We start from the raw sequence: 13,852 nt of genomic DNA on the forward strand, positions 1-13,852 counted from the left end.
ATCACCTTTGTTTGGGGCTTCCCAGGAACGCTGTACTTTGAGATTAATTACAATTATGTTTAACTCAGTTCCCGAAAATTATAATGCACATGTAAAACTATGTGCAGCTCATTTTGCTGAGGACAGCTTGCTGACGACAACTTTCTCAATTTCAATCAGTTTAATACCGGATTTGCACAAAGATTATTCTTGAAAGATGGAGCAGTTCCCTCTTTGTCTGGAGAAGGCGTTGTTTATGGACCACAACTGGTAAGTGTATTTTATTATTTAAGTTGGTGCGTTTAACAGTTTCTGTAACTTATTACACAAAGGGCAACGCTGTTTAGCTTTGTTAACTAGATGTTAGGGCTGTGCAAAAAAACAAATGCGGTTTTCATGAGCATCTCGTCAGTAAAAACACTCCTGTGACTATAAATACATCTCCAGCACGTGCGTTCTAGCCCAATCGCGTTACCAGGAGGGCAGCCTGCTCTCAGCTGCTGTTGAATCACAACACAGGAACCGCTGGCCCAATCAGAACTCGTTACGTATTTCTGAAGGAGGGACTTTATAGAACAAGGAAGTCATCAGCCCTTTTTTATGACAGTGAAAACAGCGGTATACAGATAGGTGAATTGTGTGAAAAATACTGTGTTTTTTTTACACGCGAAACATGAACACATGTTATATTGCACATTGTAAACACAATCAAAGCTACAAAAAAGCGCGTAAAACGTGACCTTTAATGCAAGTCACCAAGTTAAAACTGCAAATCAGTTAACTTTAGACTGGAGTACACTAGATGATTTTAGACAAATTTTTGTAGCATCATACATTAAACAACTGAAGATCACACACTACCTCACTTTCAAATCATTCCAAACACAAACAACTAAACTGTATGTTCTGAAAGAAACTCAAAATATCAAATATGTTTTACATGCTACGACTAGATGGATTCATAATCTGAAGCTAAAAAATTCAGAGCGTGTGTCTATCATGCACTACAAGATTTTTTATGCTAGGTCAACTCCAGCTGCCCAAAATCATCATACTGGCTCTGACATTTGGCTGCAAGTAGTGACCCATCCAGACTTTAAACTGGGGCAAAAATCTGGGCAAAAGTAATTTTGGTGTATTCCAGCCCACCTCTCTCAACAAGCTGCAAGATTTGAGGTATCGTTAATCTCCGCAACACAAACGGTTGCACGCCAGTGTTGAATACTTGGGGTTGGAGGTTTAGAACAGACAACAGTGAAATAGAAAATACCACTAACTATGTATCTACTGTTATTTTGGTCATTTAAAGGGATAGTTCACCCAAAAATGAATAAAACCCCATGATTTACTCACCCTCAAGCCATCCTAGGTGTGTATGGATATATATTCTTCTTTCAGATATATATGAGTATATATATATATATATAACTTTCGGTTATATTAAATGACCATGTTAATCCATGTTTTATAATTAGAGGGGAGGGTAGCCCAAAATTTACAGCAAAGGAAAACCAGTCTCCTCTTGGCTTATGTTGAAATCCTCCTAAATTTTTCTTTAAAAATCCTCGTTTTGCAATAAATTCATAGGTACTTTTTTTTTTTTGCTCTCTCCTCTGCGCTTCCAAGTTCATCACTTCTGCGTTCATCACCGCGTTTTCCTACATCCTATGTCTTTCGCTGGACGCCACTCTCTCATGAACGCGCATACGACTTTGAGCATCAGATAGAAATTAAGATTTATAAAGTTGTAAATATGTAAATTTTTAGGCCTATATTAACTTCTAGGAGCCGTGTGGACTTCTTTTATAATGGACGGGTGCAATTTTTTGGGCTTAAAATTTTGGACTACCCTACACTCCCATTATAAAGCATGGATTAGCCTGGACATTATTTAATATATCTCTGATTGTATTTGTCTGAAGGAAAAACGTCATATACATCTAGGAAGTAAATCTTAGGGTAATTTTCATTTCTGGGTGAACTATCCCTTTAAAAAAAAAAAAAAAAAAAAAAAAAAAAAAAAATTATATATATATATATATATATATATATATATATATATATATATATATATATATATATATATATATTTTATATATTTCAATTTTATATATATATATATTTTTTGGCCATATAATTGTCCCTTTTTTGAAAAGACAAGCCATTTGGGTATACAGTTAATGTGCTTTGGTGTGCTTGGATTGAAGACAAAGGATTCAGGTTGACTGGGACAGAACAGGACATATTGAGGAGACTCAATCTGCCTTGTACTCATCTCAAGGGGCAGTCCTTCAAGATCAACAACCATCAGGAACCGCTGCTTGTAATAACCCACCCTCCCTGACTTCAAATAACCAGTGTGTTGAGATTCTTCAGGGCTTCCTCCCATCTGCTTTTCTCGTGCTCTCCAACCAGCTTCAGAGTTGGCCTACAGCCTGGGCTTTTCCGCAGACCTTCCTGTCCAGCCTAGGCCTTCGCTCCCTAGGATTGCCACCCCCATCATGCCTGCCTCCTGGATCCTACTGTTTCTCTGCCCCACAGCTGTAGTTGAATTTGTCCCTCTTTCCTCTCCTCCCAAAAACATCCTCCCACAGGGAACGTGGTTCCTCTTCATTTGCCTCTTCAGCGTCTGCACCCTCTGTGATCCTTCATCCTGAAGGGAAGCTTCTGGCAATAAATTCTGTCTTCACACCCATTTTGACAAATGCACCTCAAGGCGATAAAAATAAATCCATAGGATGCACAATAATCCATATTGTAATACGTTCCAGCATAAGAATTGCCATTGATTTATGTTTGAATAGGAATTCCGCTATGAAGTCTATGTGAAAAATCTCTCAGTTCATGCTCCATGGGACTTAGTCAAGACATCACGTTTGATTGCCAATGGTCAGACAAATAGATAGCCAGCAAAAATTCTAAGCAAAATCAGGGATTTAAAGGGATAGTTCACCCAAAAATTAAATAAAATCAGCTACATGTTGTCCCAAACCCGTATTAATTTTTAAGATTTTCACATTTTTTGGTGTTCCACAGAACAAAGAAACTCATGTAGGTTTGGAATGACATCAACTAATAGAAAATGTATACATCTCTTTAAGGTTGAGCCAATATTTTTATGTTGAGAAGTCATAACTGGTAACTACGGCTTATGTGATATGTCCACTTTATTGTAAGTGGCTTCGTTTTGAAAGCTTCTACTTACAACATGAATGTAAATGCAGATGAAGTCTGTGATGTGGACACTTGTGGAAGCGGGTGGGCTTTGGCTCTGGTAGTCATAACCAGGATGTGGTTTAATGTGACAGGTCTGCACTCTTGTGTAAGTCTCTGTCTCTGATGTTTGCTCTCACTTTCCAGCCGCATGTGGTAAGGATGTAATCCCAGAGGCCTGGAAATTATCTGATCTGAAGACTGAACAAGTACCACACTGACGCAGAAGTGACAGTCTGTTTGCTAAACCTGAATAGAGGCATGGAGTGACTGACACGTGGAAATGTGTACGAATATACCAGGAACACAAATAACTGTCCATTATAAAGACACATATCAATGAAACTTGGAAGTTAAAGTTCAAAACACTGAGACTGTGCTAAGATAGGGTGACTATATGTGCCATTTTACCCTAGACATGTCCTGGCCAAGATTTCTATATTGCCTATAATATCCAGGTTTTGGTTCTGTTTGCGCTGCACAGACGGATCTGTGTTTGACATCAAAGCACTGTGAAAGCTTTACAGAGTAGACGGCTCCTTATGCTTTCAAATCGCTCTTGCGTACAAGTTCTCGCGCTGCTACAAGTCGAACAAACCATGCATGCGCAATTGTCAAACTACTTTTCTAAATAATTAACTTCAGGAAATATGAAATCAGGAAAACCAAGCCAACACCTGGATATTTCAGGTAATATGGAAATCCTGGCCAGGACGTGTCCAAGAAAAAAAGCACCCTAGCTAAGCTCCGAAGTAATATTTATATTCTTATTAATAGTTGGTCTCAAAGCTAATAGATACAGACTATCCACAAACACTAAATGGTTGGAGATTGTAACACTTTGTAAATGTTGGGTGTTCTAATTCTACAGAAATCTACAGTGCCTTCTACTGTAGAGTTCTATAGGCAAAAAAAAAAAAAGTGACACATGAGGAATAAAGAAAGACAAATTTTATTAACGTCACCATGCTGCTACTATTGAATAATTCCTTAACCACCCACGGATCCAGTTTCTTAACAATATCAATAAACAGCTTCCAATTTACTCTGTTATGAGCTCTGCTTCGCAGAAGAAAATCTGTTTGCATTTTGATACATAACAATTCTGACATCTGTTCAGGATGTGTCTGTCTTCCTACGTTATAGTAACTGTAGATGTATGAAATAGTCATGCAAGCTCACAATCAGACTGTGACGAAAGCTGGAGCTGCAGACCGTTTTGCAAGTAGTTGCTTTAGACAGTGTTTACCAAATTATGCATCTCACAATACTGGAAAATACAGCAAACTGCCAAATTATTCCCAAGCAACCTTCCAAATACAGTTACCTGGATATGAGTGCAGGAAAAAATAGTGCAGCAGCTAAAGATAGGAGTCTGACACGTATACATAGGCCAGTAATTACAAATGCATTGCAGTTGCTTCACATATCAACATGACATGCTAATCTTTCTGGGTTTGTGCACATTAGCACATTTGACTGGTTATGTGTTATTTGCACAGAAACAGGTATATATATATATATATATATATATATATATATATATATATATATATATATATATATATATATATATATATATATATATATATATATATATATATATATAGCTTGTAGCTTTCTCAAAACATATACAAACATAGATACATTCAATAAATTAATTCATTATTAATTCCACAACTTCTTCTAATCGATAACATGTCTTGGTCTTGTGCTGATAGGGGTTCTGGCCTCCTATCTATAAGGCTGACATAATGAATTCACCTCAAATCAGTGATCCCACGTCGGGCACTGGGAAATGTGTTTTACATTTTCCTTGAAAACTATTCAAATGACTACAGCACAGAGGCATGTCTGCCCGAGAGAAAAGACCTACAGATGAGTTATCTCACAATCTTACTGCTCACTCTTTAGCTCTACACTATCTATATGCATTTAGCTAATCCATTTATGCCACTCTAATGCTTGCGGTCTTATGTGTTCCAGGTGGAAGGACCAAAGGCAAATGTTTGCTAAAAGGTACTTCAGATCAGAAAATGAAGGAACTAAGTAATATATTGAGATTTTGTAGATTTCATGGAACATTGTGTAGGAAATTGTGAATGACTTGGTAACACACACACACTCACAGACTACAATTTGCTCTGGCACTGCATGACGCATTCTCTTACCTGCATTCCTGAGAAAATTGCAATCAAAGTCTTTGACGACTCTAGTGCTGGGATCATAAAAGCCATTGCTGCTGTCATAGCAACCATCAGGGACGGCCCGCGGGGGGTCCCCATCAGTTAACTGGGATTCTCCTATTCAAAGACATGATGAGACTTCTTTCTTATATTTTAAGAGAATCATGCTGCTAAGCTATAAATGATCACACACAATAATTCCAATAATTTCAACCTTACCTGCTGGTTTGAGGCCATTACACCTCTCAGAGTAGAAACGCCTGTCTTTGCCATCACAGTATGTGTACTTTCCCTATGTGTAACAAATATATTTAGTCCAAGCATTTGGACACTTAACACACACTTAAAAATGTAATTGCATTAAATACAAAATGTCAAATCACGTGTCATTGATTCAAATTCACTCAATAGCGGACAAACCACAGATGTAGTTCAAAACATCAACTACCAACACGACCCATTAAACGTTTACAACTAGAATTTTGTACTTTTGGTCTTCCATTTAATCAGTATATCTACAAACCCGATTCCAAAAAAGTTGGGACACTGTACAAATTGTGAATTAAAACATAATGCAATGATGTGGAAGTTTCAAATTTCAATATTTTATTCAAAATACAACATAGATGACATATCAAATATTTAAACTGAGAAAATATATCATTTTAAGGGGAAAATAAGTTGACTTTAAATTTCATGGCATCAACACATCTCAAAAAAGTTGGGACAAGGCCATGTCTTTTTTTTCTTTTTTTTTTTTAGCCAAGTATGGTGACCCATACTCAGAATTTGTGCTCTGCATTTAACCCATCCGAAATGCACACACACACACACACACTGTGAGCACACACCCGGAGCAGTGGGCAGCCATTTATGCTGCGGTGCCCGGGGAGCAGTTGGGGGTTCGATGCCTTGCTCAAGGGCACCTAAGTCGTGGTATTGAAGGTGGAGAGAGAGCTGTTCATGCACTCCCCCCACCCACAATTCCGTCCGGCCCGAGACTAGAACTCACAACCCTTCGATTGGGAGTCCAACCCTCCAACCCTCTAACCATTAGGCAATGACTTCCCCGTGTTGCATCCACTGTGTTGCATCCCCTCTTGTTTTTATAACAGTCTGAAAACGTCTGAGGACTGAGGAGACAAGTTACTCAAGTTTAGGAATAGGATTGTTGTTCCATTCTTGTCTAATACAGGCTTCTAGTTGCTCAACTGTCTTTGGTCTTTGTCTCATCTTCCTCTTTATGATGCGCCAAATTGGTTTTCTATTGGTGAAAGATCTGGACTGCAGGCTGGCCATTTAAGTACCCGGATCCTTCCTCTACGCAGCCATGAAGTTGTAATTGATGCAGTATGTGGTCTGGCATTGTCATGTTGGAAAATGCAAGGTCTTCCCTGAAAGAGACGACGTCTAGATGGGAGCATATGTTGTTCTAGAACTTGGATATACCTTTCAGCATTGATGATGCCTTTCCAGATGTGTAAGCTGCCCATGCCACACACACTCATGCAACCCCATACCATCAGAGATACAGACTTCTGAACTGAGCGCTGATAACAACTTGGGTTGTCCTTGTCCTCTTTAGTCCAGATGACATGGCGTCTGTTTTCCAAAAGAACTTCAAATTTTGATTTGTCTGACCACAGAACAGTGTTCCACTTTGCCACAGTCCATTTTAAATGAGCCTTGGTCCAAAGAAAATGCCTGCACTTCTGGATCATGTTTAGATATCTAGATATCTTCTTTTTTGACCTATAGAGTTTTAGCTGGCAACGGCGAATGGCACGGTGGATTGTATTCACCAACAATGTTTTTTGGAAGTTTTCCTGAGCCCATGTTGTGATCTCTATTACAGTAGCATTCCTGTATGTGATGCAGTGCCGTCTAAGGGCCTGAAGATCACGGGCATCCAGTATGGTTTTCCAGCCTTGACCCTTACACACAGAGATTGTTCCAGATTCTCTTAATCTTTGGATGAAATTATGCACTGTAGATGATGATAACTTCAAACTCTTTGCAATTTTTCTCTGAGAAACTCCTTCCTAATATTGCTCCACTATTTTTCGCCGCAGCATTGGGGGAATTGGTGATCCTCTGCCCATCTTGACTTCTGAGAGACACTGCCACTCTGACAGGCTCTTTTTAAACCCAATCATGTTGCCAATTGACCTAATAAGTTGCAAATTGGTCCCCCAGCTGTTCCTTATATGTACATTTAACTTTTCCTGCCTCTTACTGCTATCTGTCCCAACTTTTTTGGAATGTGTAGCTCTCATGAAATCCAAAATCAGCCAATATTTGGCATAACATTTCAAAATGTCCTACTTTCAACATTTAATATGTTATCTAGATTCTATTGTGAATAAAATATAAGATTATGAGACTTGTAAATTATTCCATTCCTTTTTTACTCACAATTTGTACAGTGTCCCAACTTTTTTGGAATCGGGTTTGTATTATTTTATTATTGTAAATATGTAAGAATAAATTTTTGATACTCTGTCAAATATTAAATGTTGTTGTCAACAGCTATACGTTATTAACATTAACATTAGACCTCTTTGCATATTCCTTTCTCCCAAGTTCCCTCATATTTCCTTCCATTGGGGAAATCCATGCCATCCTTCATCTCTCCGACATATCTGGTGTGAATGAGAAGTGTGTATTCACCCGTCCCCTCTATCCTTTAAAAAACAACATGTGATGAGAGGAAATTAGATGGTTTGATACACTTCTTCCTTATTCTTAAAATTACAGAATTTTTTATATACCAAGAGCCCTGCTATCTGATATGAACATATTACTAAAAATAAATTATTATTAAAGTATACATCGTTTTTTTTACTTGAAAATGAATGAGTAATATTTAAAATATGACAAGTCTCTTAACTTCTCAGTCATGAGAAAGATAAACAATATTCAGAAACCCCTGAATAAAAGTTTGAAAAGTCTGAAAGAACCACTGTGCCCTTAAATTGGTCTAACACTTATTACATTTAAAGTTATGTATTTATGAATCACTTTATGAATGTAGTTTATGTATGTATATATGTAATAAATTAATGTCTTTGTGATGACCTCTCTCTCTCTCTTGCTTCGTTCATGAAGACATAATTAAAAACTAGAAACATTGTGTAAAACATTACATAATACTCACATAAAACTAGATTCAACTGATAGGGCATATAAATGTCATCAAATTAAGTTGATTTACCTGCCATTATTGTAATCTCCATAATAAGTGATTTCCTTAAAAGGGAGTTACATTTATTAAAATTAACACTCCTCTGGGACAGATGCCACTGTCATCCATTAATAAAGTAATAGAATAAGTAATATTTAATAATGCTAGAACTAGGTAAATGTTTTGAAGGGTATCAGCAGAAAGGTAGTGCCATAACTTTGCGTTGCGCTTGGAGCCAAGATGGCGCAACAGCGTTTCAGTTTCCACCTGCATGACGTCGTCGAAAGGCGCCCGTAATTATGCGCGCATGCGCAGTGAACTGACCTTCTCCGCGCGGCCTCGTCCTGCTGCAGACGAGGTCCTTGAAGTTGTGTTTCTGCGTGAACTGTCAAACTCATTTTGGTTAGTTCTGGTGGATTAAAAGTCGCACCATGCCCGGTGTGGTTGAGGTTCCGACGTTACAGGAACTGAACGTCGAAGAGGTGCGTCTGAAGGAATGGAAACAGCCAGGTGTTAGCCTGAAGCTGCAGGAGTAGCACTGCTAATGTTACTCTGTAAAGTTCATTAAATGTGTTCAGCTGGTGTTGCAGGGTTTGCTTGTTAGTGAAGATCAGAAAGAAAACATGGATTTGAACGCTCTGGAAAATGTATTTGTTGACTAAATTACATTGGTGTTGTTTTTAGCAGCTTGCTAAGTGTCAATGGTTGCTTTAATATTTTGTGTTAATATCTCTGCGCGTGCGCGTGTAGGTTTTCCTGCACCGCTGGGGACTTAAACCTAAATACACACCAACTCATTGGGACTTGTGTCACCTTGGGGACCTAAATTGAGGTCTCCATGGGTACCAAAGCTTATAAAGCATACAGAATGAGTTAGGTGTAGTGCAATAGAAAATACAGTTTGTACAGTATAAAACAGTGTGTGTGTGTCTCAAATAAATCTAATATTGACAGCTTTTGTCTTACTGTAGCAGGCTTAGTATAGACACAATAGTTCATTGGTTCAAACGGCATGCCATGCAGTCCATATTATTTTGGCAGTTACTATCTAATGCAATAGAAAGGTTTTAATATCAGACATTGTGCTTTAATAGTCAAGATTTCTTTAAAGAAATGCATATATTTCTTGCTGGAGAAAATAATGCTTTCTCTGAAAGGTGGATCATTTTGTGCTGCACTATACATGTTCTCAGGACTGTTTGGTGTGCAGGTTAATGTGTCATCAGCCGTACTGAAGGCGGCTGCTCATCACTACGGCTCTCAATGTGACAGGGCCAACAAAGAGTTCATGCTGTGCCGCTGGGAGGAGAAAGACCCCAGAAAGTGTCTGAAAGAAGGGAGGAAAGTCAATGAGTGTGCACTCCACTTCTTCAGGTACTCAACTCTCTTACCTGTTCGTCCTTACTTCGCTTCAGAATCTTTCTGATGTGTGCTCTCTTTTATTATGAGCACATTACACACCTATTTTTTATAAGGAAATTAGAAATTCCTTTTTTTCCTATTTTAATTTTCAGTATTTAGCATTCTGATATCCTCATTGATTCTTTTCAGGATGCTAAATAAAACACAGTAATACAGACATTTATTGCAGTATATCGGAATGAAGTAAACATGTGAATATAATAACATTTGTGACCCTGGAGCACAAAACCAGTCTTAAGTCGCTGGGGAATATTTGTAGCAATAGCCAAAAAAACATTGTATGGGTCAAAATTATAAATTTTTCTTTTATGCCAAAAATCATTAGGATATTAAGTAAAGATCATGTTTCATGAAGAGATTTTATAAATTTCCTACCATAAATATACTAAAACTTAATTTTTGATTAGTAGTTTGCATTGTTAAGAACTTAATTTGGACAACTTTAAAGGGGATTTTCTCAGTATTTATATATTTTTTTTCACCCTACGATTCCAGATTTTAAAATAGTTGTATCTTGGCCAAATATTGTCAGATCCTAACAAACCATACATCAATGGAAATGGAAATTTAATAACGAAATTGGTCAAGGGTCACATATAACAATGTCATGATGTGACTTGAAATTAATTATTTGCATAAAGAACATAAGGGTTTATAAAAAAAAAAAGATCATTGCTGATCGTTGCAGATGAGTCACTATTACATGTTTTGATCACTTAGCTGTTTTTTGAGATGTTTTGCTCATCACTAGCTAAGCAAACAGGTGAATTACTGTAGTGTATTTTCATAGTGTCATGCATCTCCAGTGTGTTGTTGTCTGTCATGAATGGGCAAGTGTAAAGAAAGATACGTTACTAAAAATACCAAAATCTGATCATGTCGTTGAGATGTTTTACCAACAACATCAACATTTTCCATGTAATAGAATCAGAATCGAAGTAAATGGGCGACACGAAGTAACGAGCATTGCTGCATTTTGCCAGTAACTGTTCTGCGGTGTTGAGCCGAATAGCACCATCCATTCCTTAAAAGTCACTAAACCAAAGTCCTGCTCTTCATTTATATTAACCCCTCTGCTATAAATCTCTTCGTTTTTGCGTTATCAGCACCAAATCTTGCATTCAATCCTTCTTTCAGTTTCACGCTAGCAGTCTTTCTTTTTTGAAAGTGATCAAAGGCCTTGTTGATCTGTGCTTATGCCCCATAGTTTTTGAGTAAAAAAAAAAAAAAGAAAGCATTGTTTGTGAATAATTTTGGCAATGTTCACTGAAAAACTAAGGTGCATGAACTCAGATCAATAAAGCCTATGATCAGTTAGTTCTAAAAATAAAATGCAAAACCTGGATTTGAAAGAAAGAAAAAATGTAATCCAATATTTGGTAATAAAATAGCATAATTAGAAATGTATAAGCCGTAATTGTAGGCTGGTTATTTTTGAACATGAACACTGGAGGAAGTAACAAAGGTGGGGGGGGGGGGGGGAGTTTCAAAAATACTAAAAATGATAAAAAAAACCTTTAGGGAGTTGAATAGAGTCAGTAAGTTTTAGACCAATAAGCTAAGATTAAAAGGGATTGTTCACCCAAAATATTTTGAATACTGTATGGGGAAAAATACTTTGGAAGTCAATGGGTACCAGCAACTGTTTGGTTATCAACATTCTTCAAAATATATTATTTTGTGTTCAACAGAAGAAAGAAACTCTTACAGGTTTGGAACAACATAAGGGTGAGTAAATGAGGGTAGAATTCTCATTGTTGGGTGAATGATCCCTTTAGTTGGCGTTTCAAAAATTGGCAGTCAAAATGACCACTACACATTTTAAGGGTTAAACTTGAAACATAAAAAAGCCTTTATTCGGGAATCATTATTCAGGATATTTTACAACAAATTCAACAAGAACAACAACAAGAATTTTTTGAATGGCTGAATTTTTTTCAGTTTGCTGTGACTGGTTAGGACACTGAACCCCAATGTTAGCATGTAATTGCATTTTTTTTTAAATCACATATTGCTTGACTCCCAGGCAGATAAAGGGGAACTGCGCCGAGTCCTTCACAGAGTACTGGACCTGTCTGGATTACTCTAACCTGGCTGAGCTGCGCCACTGCCGTAAACAGCAGAAGGGGTTTGATGACTGTGTGCTGGAGAAGCTGGGCTGGGAGAGGCCAGAGCTGGGAGACCTGTCCAAAGTGGGTCAATATATCCATTGCTTTGATGTCTTTTTTGGTCTCTATATCCTGTACTTTAAACGTTTGACCTCTCCCACAGGTGACCAAGGTGGCAACCTCTCGCCCTCTGCCTGAAAACCCCTACCTTTCAAGACCAAGACCTGAGCCCAATCCTCCAATCAAGGCTGAGCTAGAGCCATCCAAGCACGGCAGCCGTATGTTCTTCTGGAACTGGTGAAAAAGGACCAATGGCCGTCCTATTAATATCATGTTCACCATCTCCGTGCTTCTGAGCAGACGAGAGACAGTGGTGTCAGTGGATGTGCTGTAATCCTAACAAATTGTGTAGAAATGTTAATAACTTTTGTTCATTCAAAACATGTTATCGAATTAAAAAGATTTAATTTAAACCTGGCTTCAGTTTGCTTTTTGTGTACTTCATATGATTTTGATTTTAAAAATATTCCAGGTTCAGTACAACTCCACAGATAATAATTTGAGATGTTTGTTGTCCTAGTGTTAAAGTCCAGTTTTTCTCAGCTGCAGGATGATTTAAAAGTATTAAAATTAATCAAAAAAATTTAAGATAATGAAGTAATCTATTTCTAATTGTAATTCAAATGCTAAAAATAAGATTTAAATAATGATATACACTGAAAATTTATTTTTTATTATATCATTTTGGAATATAGATTATAACTTCAAGGTTAATTGTGTTTAATTTATATATTTTATATATTTAATTAGTGTATTTAATTAACTTAATAGTTATTACTGTTTCAGCTAATATTAGAGATTTTGATTTTTATAAATTGGACCTACATTGTCAAAAATTGGATGTTTAATTGTGCATGCTCATTGCCCATATTTCACATTTATATTTCCTTTGCTGCTATGTTACGTAATAGCATTGTTAAATGCAATCTTTAGCCAATCTGAATATACAAGCGCTCAAAATGACAAAACTGTATGTTATTCTGTTCTAGTGTGATGCCTTTACCTATAGACTAAAGAGTCTGTTCTAACTGACAGCATGCAACAAATATCATGGAGAATAAATACAGTGCTGAATTTTGAGATCGTGCACATAGTCCAGGTACTCGACCTTCTACAGCTTGTAGGTTTTTGGTCTGTGTTTACTGTAACTGTTGTGACTGTGAGAAGTGTTCATACGATCACATATTCATCCTTAAAGCTTGTTATATTGGTGCATTCATTCATTCATTCACCGGGTGTGCTGTTCTGGCCAGACATCACCTCCTGTCTTAATCCAGAGGTATGATGTGTGTGTTTCAAAACCAGATTGTGGCTGTGAAGTGTCATGGGCCTCAGGGGCTGGAGACTCGGTCCCCTCGGGTGAAGGCCAATTTCCCCCAGAGCTCCCTCCTGACTTCCTTACCAGCCCCTGGAGCAGGACTGTCTGAACAACACTACAAGTTCAAAGAGTCAGTAGTGCACCGCCAGAGCAGCACAGGTCAATTGGCCCTACAGGCAACAGCACTGCTGTCTTAAGAAAATAAACCTGTGTGCAAAGCTCCATTTTGCAGCGTATTTTCATAACAGGTTTTCAAATGTTAACCTTTATGACACGCAGGTAAAAGACGCTCATTGTCCGAGTAAAGTGGAGCTGTATCATTCTCTCAATATGGAGCATTTTCTGGGAGGTCCCACATGTGAAATTTAATCAAACTGTGGAA

General features: G+C 37.5%; 2 protein-coding genes across 2 annotated transcripts; one reads left to right on the forward strand and one right to left on the reverse strand.

Moving 5' to 3' along the window:
- Nucleotides 1-5,127: 5,127 nt before the first annotated feature.
- LOC128020660 (MORN repeat-containing protein 5-like) lies at nt 5,128-8,835 on the reverse strand. Its single transcript, XM_052607270.1, has 5 exons — nt 8,830-8,835; nt 8,593-8,627; nt 7,936-8,062; nt 5,598-5,670; nt 5,128-5,495 (listed from the first exon to the last, which is right to left on the reverse strand). Exons 1-5 carry the CDS (start codon nt 8,833-8,835, stop codon nt 5,128-5,130), a joined length of 609 nt encoding a protein of 202 aa, XP_052463230.1.
- Nucleotides 8,836-8,874: 39 nt separating this feature from the next.
- On the forward strand, nt 8,875-12,565 carry LOC128021417 (NADH dehydrogenase [ubiquinone] 1 alpha subcomplex subunit 8-like). The gene is made up of 4 exons (XM_052608548.1): nt 8,875-9,044; nt 9,773-9,936; nt 12,011-12,176; nt 12,256-12,565. Exons 1-4 carry the CDS (start codon nt 8,994-8,996, stop codon nt 12,391-12,393), a joined length of 519 nt encoding a protein of 172 aa, XP_052464508.1. The 5' UTR covers nt 8,875-8,993; the 3' UTR covers nt 12,394-12,565.
- The last annotated feature ends 1,287 nt before the right edge of the window (nt 12,566-13,852 follow it).

This window comes from Carassius gibelio, chromosome A10 (assembly GCF_023724105.1).
Source record: "Carassius gibelio isolate Cgi1373 ecotype wild population from Czech Republic chromosome A10, carGib1.2-hapl.c, whole genome shotgun sequence".
NCBI lineage: Eukaryota > Metazoa > Chordata > Actinopteri > Cypriniformes > Cyprinidae > Carassius > Carassius gibelio.